The 9,213-nt window shown below is 32.3% G+C and overlaps 1 protein-coding gene across 1 annotated transcript in view; it reads right to left on the reverse strand.

Moving 5' to 3' along the window:
- Window positions 1-2,084: 2,084 nt before the first annotated feature.
- LOC119840894 (drebrin-like protein B) overlaps window positions 2,085-9,213 on the reverse strand; it is an 8,667-nt gene continuing 1,538 nt past the window's right edge. Inside the window, 8 exon segments of the mRNA XM_038367669.1 lie at window positions 2,085-2,238; window positions 2,393-2,488; window positions 2,883-3,547; window positions 4,360-4,530; window positions 5,258-5,334; window positions 5,423-5,520; window positions 6,946-7,183; window positions 8,167-8,338. Coding sequence (XP_038223597.1) covers window positions 2,087-2,238; window positions 2,393-2,488; window positions 2,883-3,547; window positions 4,360-4,530; window positions 5,258-5,334; window positions 5,423-5,520; window positions 6,946-7,183; window positions 8,167-8,338 — 1,669 coding nt within the window. The 3' untranslated portion in view covers window positions 2,085-2,086.

Here is a 9,213-nt window from a genome sequence, read left to right on the forward strand (position 1 = left end):
GCGACTTATTATAACGTTTTTATTATTAGATACATAACAATAATGAATATTGACAGAAATCAAGTTAAACAGAAATAAGTCCGCAAATAATCAAAATATAATAAGAATATATTGCGATTTTAAAATTAAAAAACCAAATTATAAATAACATTGATTAAAATTGTATACATACAGTTTATACAACTTTATTGGTTCACAACTTGTTAAAAGCTTACCTAAATACCACGTCAATAGAGAGTGTCTTAGTAATTTTAATTAGATACATACTCCAAAAATGTCTATATTACTTGGGATTACACGAACGTACAAAGGGTATAAAATTGGGTACAAATTGCTTTGGCACTACTAAGACACAATTTTGAGTACAATAGTTACCTACAACGTTAAATATAAATTCAGTAAGACATTTTTTACTTATAAAATTAAAATTTAAATAAAATCTTAAGTCTAATTTTAAAGTCGTTAACTAAATTTGACTAAGACAAATACCGACATAAGTCAGTCTTTTATAAATAAAAAAGCATTAGGCTCATTTTAATGCAGCAAAAGTGCTAAAACGAAATTATGTTGTTTTCCTCAGTCGGTATCAGTCCAACATGGCAGTTAACTTAAATTCATATGGAAATAAAATCAAATAGAGACCAAAAGTTCCACTAGGTATAATTGGAAAATTATAAATGCCAATAAATTTATAAATCAATGTGTATATAGAAATAAATACTACTTGTAACCAAACATTCGTTCATACGATACTTCTATGTCAAACATCACATAAAATTTGTGTTAATTATTATTAAATGTACATTTTTGAAATTGATATGAGTTTATGCCGTAGTTATTTAAATGGTTTACCTAAAACTTATACATTCAAATTTTAAATATAGGGAAGCGTCTAAATAAAAACATTCTACAACTATAGATAAAACTTAACATAGTAATCATAATATACACAGATAAAAATAAACATGTATTTATAAATATAACGGTTTATTATATTGTTGTTAGGAATATTATTAATATTGCATACAAAATAGCACTCAGCGTTTCGGGATTATGGATTTAAATGCCTGCAATTTAAATAAGCTTCATTGAATAAATATCTAATCTATTAATGATTTACAAAATAGTACGTTTATAAATCGACCATTGTGTTCATAGATTATGAATGCAAATTTATACTATATCACTTTCTTCACAAAGATTAAAATGGATACTAATATTACTCATATATTATAATTTTCGAACGAATTATGTGTGTATAAATTTTGTATTAAGTGGAGAAAAATTATATAAAATTAGACCTTTATAGAAGGAATCTTATGCTTATAATTATTGCAAAGTAGATGTTTACCTCTAAGGTACCTCTATTGATAAATTGTGACATACTAAAATGCAATTGTATGTAAACTATTCAATCACCCTATGTTAATTGTCCATTAATCTATCTAGGACTGGAACTATTGTTTCTTTATTTATTAATTGTGTGACAAAATAGGGACACTTGTCTGATAGCAGACGAGTTTGACTACACAGAGAAATCTAGAAAGAGTGAAAATTTATAATCTGTTTTAAAATTAATTTGTTTTTTACTTACTGCTACATCAAGAATCCTGTGAAAAATGTATGCACGTGAATCAAATGGTCCGTAATTCGAATCCATCACCCACATGTTGAGTCAAATTACATTTATCTAGCAAGTATTAAAGTTTTAATCCAAAAATCTATGCCATACCTTTTCTCCTGTGACGTATACATTTTTCGAGATTATAAGATGTTCTTTACTACGAGATGTTCAATATTTATTTTTGGAAATTGTAAAGATGTGGGATATATAAATCCATAATTTGTAAGGAATTAACAAAAAAGGATGTGATTATTTGGGTTAAAGAACAAATACAAGATAGGATTGATAATTCGGAAGTATGGATTGTCATTGATATATTATTTATAGATCAACTCCAGTATTTGGCATGAAAGAATGAAAAATATCTTACTGGCTGTCAGTAACTTGTTTTAAATGAAAAAAAAAAAATTGAAAAAGGAATAAGGAAAAACAGGATTGGATTTGATTTCTTTTTTTTTTCATTTAGCGTGGACTACAAGGTAGCAACTCGACGTAGTTGGCGGGAAACAGGCCAAAGACACCATGCGGCCCGAGCCCTTGCCACCAACCCGCGTCTATTTGTTCAATGTGCGTGATTATGTCGCCCGGATCGAATGTTATCTCGGATTCATCCGCTGAAATTTAAATGTTAATTTTTAATTTTTAGAAACTTATTTACTCTCATAAATATAATAAAGATGGATCGTTGGTTGACAGTAAGTTACCCTTTTGTTCAAATGGTAATTTTTGTTTTTTTACGTAATTAATTTTATATTTTAGTAATATTACCTGCTTGATAATCATACAAAGCTCTTGCAGTGAGTCCGGGATCATCATCTAAGTCTTCATAAATCGAACTCTCTTCCATCGTCTCTGGAGATACATCTGTATAAACATAAAAAAATAGAGACCATACATTATAATATGTTAATATTATTTTTATTTTGTAGAAAACAATATGTTTAATATTATATTAATTGTAAAAATGCCACTTTTACTTTACACTAGCTTTCCGATCTTGACTTCGCTTGCATGGGCCAAGGGAGCTTCCATGGAATGATGTATATGTTTTAGCCTACAACTACCTTCAGCCACAATAATCATACCATAAAATCGCTCCATTGCGACGTGAAAGAAGCACAAACAAACAACCTATCGTATTTGTTATACATATCACTAAAAATATACATTTTGAATAAAGAGCAACGAATTTTATGAACACTACCCTATTGGTCTTTTCCCAACCTATGATAATTTAATATATCTTTTAAAACCTCACCTTCGTGTGTAGCGCCGTTCTCTTTCTTGTAATTAACATTCTCAATAACCGTATTCTGCCTGCTGAGCTCCGCGTCATTATTCTTACTGTACGGCGATCGCTTTATCGTACTAAACTTATTATCAGAATCGTCATCATCATTTTCATTCGAACTCGAGTAAGACGCGTCGAAAATATCATTCTCCAGAATGTTCTGTTTGATCATTGGTTCGCATTGCTTCAGATCCCTATAATCTTGATATTCGGTGTAATTTATAGCGCTGAACGAGTTGGGTTCATTTTCAGTGCTAGGACTTAGGTCTACTGACGGGTCTATGATCGGTTCGTATTGTATCTGCGACGGACTCTCTAAACTCATTTTAATCTTGTCTATGTTCTTAAGCGGGCTTGTCTTTGGTTGTTCTGCGTCGTCTTGCAGCGTCTCCTTCTGCGAGTCCGTATTGTCGGCTTTGTTGTTTATGGTCGGGGGAAGTTTGTCTGTGATTGGTAACTGTGTATCTATGGTCGGCGTGACTGTGTCTATGGTGGGTACTATTTTGTCTATGCTCGGTGATTTGACGTGGACAGGTGATGAGGGCTGCGACGACGTGTTCTGCGAGAACGCGTTTATACGTTGCGCTATCACCGAGCTCCTGATTGGTTTTTCTGGTGTGTTAGATGACGATCTGTAATTATCAATACACATGACATTTTAAAATACTATTAGATTAATTCTTTCAACCAAAACCTTGCCTACTTGTCTGTTCTTCTATTGCTCTTCATTATACTAATATTGTATTTTTAATAGTACACTAGCTTTCTGTCCGCAGTTTCCCCGTGTAGTAATAGGTAAAGACAGTCACGGGGTTCGGGCACCCACATAGTTCCGTTTCCGTGGGTTTTGCGGGTTAATCCTATCCTTTCTCACATCTCAAATTATCTTTGTACAAAATATCATCTAAATCAATTCTGAGAGATAGAGGCAATTTCGCATTTATACTAATACCAATATATTAAGAGATGAAAAGTAAAGTTATTGATATGAAACAGTTTTAGAATTAGTTTTATCTCGATATTTTAGTTGGCTGTGACATTACTGAACACAGCAAGCTGTGTTCCCATAGATATCACAGTATAACAAACACTCAATTACCATTTATTTATCACTACATAGTATAAAACAAAGTTGCATTTTCTGTCTGTCTGTATGCTTAAATCTTTAAAACTACGCATCAGATTTTGATTTTTTTTTTTAATAGATAAAATGATTCAATAGGAAGATTTATATGTATAATATTAAACTACTCCGAATATAACGTGTGCGAAGCCGCGGGCAAAAGCTAGTTATCTATGTACCTGTTCCATATTGATCCTTATTCATTTCCTAAACCATTTTACTGACCACTAAAAAAAAAGACAAATTTACTGGCCACTAAAAAAAATACCAATTCACTGGCCACTAAAAAGAAAAGTCCCCAGTCACAGCACTCGGGCTCACCTGTTCTGTATCTGTCCCTGCGCCAGGTTCCGCTGGAAGAGCGCGCGCGCCGCCGCCGTGGAGGCGCCGATCAGCTCGCGCGCCTCCGCCGGCCGCCCGCGCGCACCCGCCCCGCCCGCCCCACCCGCCTCGCGCACCCTGCACACGGACACGGAGACTTGTTATTGTATGCTTAGAGCTGATTAGAGCGTGTTCAAAAGTAACGATCCTTAACGGCTTAAGTCCGTATCCCGTAGGAATATCGGGATAAAAAGTGAAGTGCCTGAATGTTATTCCAGTTGTCCAGCTGTCTACGTACCAAATTTCATTGCAATCGGTTGAATAGTTTTTGCGTGAAAGAGCAACAAATACACACACATCCTTACAAACTTTCGCATTTATAATATTAGTAGGATAGGATTAGTTTAGTAGGATAGGATTGTAGGATTCTAAACATATTCTAAATATTTATTATGTAGTTATTATATAGTTATCCACATAAATCATGCATCACCACTGCTTAAAACGGTGAAGGAAAATATCGTGAGGAAACCGGCATATCCCAGAATCAAAAGTTCGACCACATGTGTCATCTGCCAACCCGCACTTGGCCAGCCTGGTGGATTATGGCCTAAACCCTCATAGGAGGCCTGTGTCCCAGCAGTGGGAACGTATATGAGCTGATGATTATGATGATGATGATACATATTCTAATTTATATATTCTTTTTTTTTTTCCTCTTACTTTAAGGGTTGCCTGGTAGAGATCGCTACCTAGCGATAAGGCCGCCTTTTGCTTATTTAATGTCGTTCAGTTTTTTATTTCTTTTGATTTTTTATAAGCAATAAAGAATTTCATTTCATTTCATTTCATTTCATACATTATTGCAAACATGAAGATATAGAATATTTATACATACTGTTGTTCTGCTTGGTCCCGTTTGGCAGCCTCCCTCTCATCTCTTCTCCTAACTTCTTCTTCCGCTTTCCTCTTTTCCTATTAAAAAAAAAACAAAAAGTTCTTACAGAACAGTAACAACGCATGAAATATATAAATAATATATTAAAGCCAATATAATTCGAACCTCTTCTCTCCTCTTCCTCTCCGCTTCAATTCGTTTTTTCTCTTCTTGTTCTTCTTTCATCCAAAATTGGTCCCTTTCTTTTGAGTTTATTTCTTGAACTGAAACAGGAATTTAATATACCATAAGAAAATATATAACTTTATAATCACTGATAGGATAGGGGTTCACTCTGTGTCATAAATATTCATCATACTAATTTTTAATCTTGTTACCTCTCTACAAATGAAAAGACATAATAATTATTTTGTTCAACGAAAACTAGAAACGAAACTTCATTGAGGCGGAGATACCACCCCAAATTCGAAAAACTGGGACCAAACTACAACAATTGCCAGTCAAGCACAAAAATAGTCTCGTTGTGTGCGTTGAAAACCCACGAAATTAATGTGTAAAATAGAACAGAAAAAATACACTCGAATCGAGAAGCTCCATCGTTTTTGGGATGTCCGTCGAAAATATAACAATAAACAAGCACAATACATATCCTTCATATTAAGAACCTAGACCTTTTTGTGAATGTTGGTTAGGAAATGACACTTGTTTCATAAGAGCAAAGTTTTCTAATAAACTATACAAATAACCAACAACTACCTCTCCGTAAAGTTCTCTTCCTTTTCTTAATTTCCTCGGCCACTTTCCTAGACAGGATGACCTCGTACCTTTGCGAATTCAATATGCTATTCATTATGACACCGGAGTGTGGACAGTTTCACGTCTGTCGCGCAAATGTCGCGTGTGGTCAACAATCATGTTTACCATATTGCACACAATGCGCTGCCAATTATTGCATTGTTCCGGCGAAAATGGTAAACAATATTATACACCGGTATGGAATGTTACCCATTTGTATTAAGGCATGTTTTTATATGTTATTGAGGCAGGCAATTGGTTTTTGTGTTAGTGTACATCTTAACTCGTTTTAAATTTTTCACACTAATATTACAAATGTGAAAGTTTGTTTGATTGGATGTCGGTCCGTCAATCACGCAGAAACTAATGAAAGGATTTTCATGAAATTCGGTAGACAGACAGGGTATGAGCTGACTTGGGTGATAGGATACTTTTCATCCCGATTAAACTCCCTTGGGATAAAACAAGAATCTTGATATCCGGGCGGAGCCGGGACGACCGTATAGTATTATATAATATTATACACAATATTAAACGTTAAAGTACATAAGTATGTTGTATGGATGTACGTATGGATGTTGGATGGACGTATGGTTACTCTTACACGCGAAATATCCATAAAAACCCCCATCAAAATCTGTTTCGTAATTTTAGACATCTAAGCATACAGACACACAGAACGCAGGTTCGAATCCCGCCTCGTGATAAAAAAAATTTCTATTCTTTCAAAAATTTCTCTTCTTTGGAAAGAACTTTGTTTTATACTATGTGAAAATGTTGCTGCTTTACTCAATGTAAACTTTTTAATCCCAACTTTTACCTTATCTTAGAGATATAGTATAATATATTGACAATATTTTTTAATATATATGACAGAAAAGAAATAACCTTACCTGGGTTGACTTTCTGATATGCAGTTCCCACTGGTCCACTGGGTGGCAAGTCCTCATTCCTATTTGACTTGAAGTTAAAAGCTGAGCCAGCTTTCGCCAACTTGTCCAATATAATTTTCTCATCTAAGTCATCTTCCGTCCTTGCATGCATAGTTGTGTGGAAACCATGAAAGAATTGGGCAACCTGCTTAATGTGGTTCGCACATGTGCCTTTACGAACGGTAGGAGCCCCTTCTCCCTTAAATTGAAAAAATGGTTATTTTATCAAATTGTTTGGATTTAGTTTGTAATGATTTCAATAAAATGAATATATTATGCAATTTTATGTCACCTTATGCATTTAGTGACATGGTGTAATACTTGATAAGCATAGAAAATAAAGTTTACTATCATATAAGATAATAAATCAATAATTTCTAATTCTAATAAGTTCTAGTTCCTCAATAAAATGAGAGAAATTAAGCATTATGATTTATCGCAGGCAAGGCTAGTCATGCATAAAATACCCTAATTTACTAAAGTAAGTTTTGGGGAAACATGTATTTTAAATTGGTATTATTATGGAAATTATATTCTTTTTACAAATGTTATACACAATGTTAGACAATAAATGCTTTAATGAAAAACAATTTTAATGCATGATTGCATTTAACATTAATATGATTAATCAGTTGCACATACAATAAAAGTTGTGAAAGTTATGTATTGCACATTGTAAATCAATTCTTGAACTCTACTGATATGTGCCTGATGCGAATAAATTATAATTATATTTATAGAATCTGAAGTGAAGATATCTGCATTTATCATAGCACATGTCTGTCCGTAGCAAGAAATGATAGTCATTGCTTATATATGAATAATTAAATACTAATATTTTGATGAATAATATTTCAAGATTGGACTTAGCTACTACACTCTTTGTTTGTTGAAAATTTAACCCTTAATAACGGTTTTAATTTAATTAATTGCAAAATATAAAGATTGCTTCAGTATTAAGCAAGATATGTTAGTTATGTATGACAAGTAACCAATTAAAATGCAAAAAATACATGACAATGTTTATGTTTTTTCTCAACATTAAATGTAGAAGAACGATGCAATATATCATAATATAACTGATTACATAGGATAAAAAATATCAATATATTTGATATTCTATTTCAAACTTGAATCAAAATATATGTACAATACAATGCTCATTATCTAATCTTTACATACCTGCCAGTTGATAAGAACATATTTAGATATACTGCTGTTTGGAATATCAACTTTTAGGAAGGCATATTGTATCTTTCCACTATTGAACTCATCAACAAGCTCCGTCAACCCTCCATCTCCTTTACTGATGAATTTGAGATCATTTGTTAGTCCATCATAACCAAATAGTGCCCTGAAATATTAAATATCATAATTTTAATATAATTACCCTAGCTAGATAGCTCCTAGATAATTGAATTAATTGTTAATTATACTTAAGAGTATATGAAGGTAAAAATACGAGAAAAGATACAGATATTTTCTTTCTTATGAATGAAAGAGTTAGATAAATACAGATTTATTTAACTTTTTTAAGCATGAGCAAATGTTCAAATTTTGTTGTTATTAAAATTTGTAAGCCCATTAGAATTAATACTACTATCATTTTACAAATATATGCAGAAAGTAGCTTCCTATTAAGAAAACCAATAATTAAATAACCGGGAATTAAATACATTAACCTCTCTACTTCAACCACTTATATTATAAATAGAAATGATTGGTACTATAAATTCAGTCATTCTTATAATGTACAATAAAAATAGAGAAAACAGTATAGAGGTTAATCATGGCTTAATAAGGTATAATTTGGGAATAACAACATTGTAGTTCTTCGTTTCATGGCTCCTATCAAATTACATACAACAAACTTACAACAGTCAAATTTTCGATACTAGACTATTTTCTGAATGAAATGTATGTAACATAGCAAGACAAGAATAGATTTTTATTATTATCTATTATTTCAATAAAAATTACTTAATGTATTTAATATAGATAAGTCATTTTTATAAGAGTTATGTATATTTGAACAAATATTGTGCTACTTAACATAAAATCACACATGTACAGTTAAGTGGAATAAAGAATATTTAGTCGAACAAAGTTAATACGTGTGACCCTAGACATTAGAGTTTAAAACGAAATGCGACTTTCCTTATATGGGAAAAACCAATTACAAAGCCTTTCTAAGAACGTAAAAATTCATAAGTTGCTTATTGTTGCAAA

The sequence above is a fragment of the Zerene cesonia genome, chromosome 7, assembly GCF_012273895.1.
Source record: "Zerene cesonia ecotype Mississippi chromosome 7, Zerene_cesonia_1.1, whole genome shotgun sequence".
In the NCBI taxonomy this organism is placed as follows: domain Eukaryota; kingdom Metazoa; phylum Arthropoda; class Insecta; order Lepidoptera; family Pieridae; genus Zerene; species Zerene cesonia.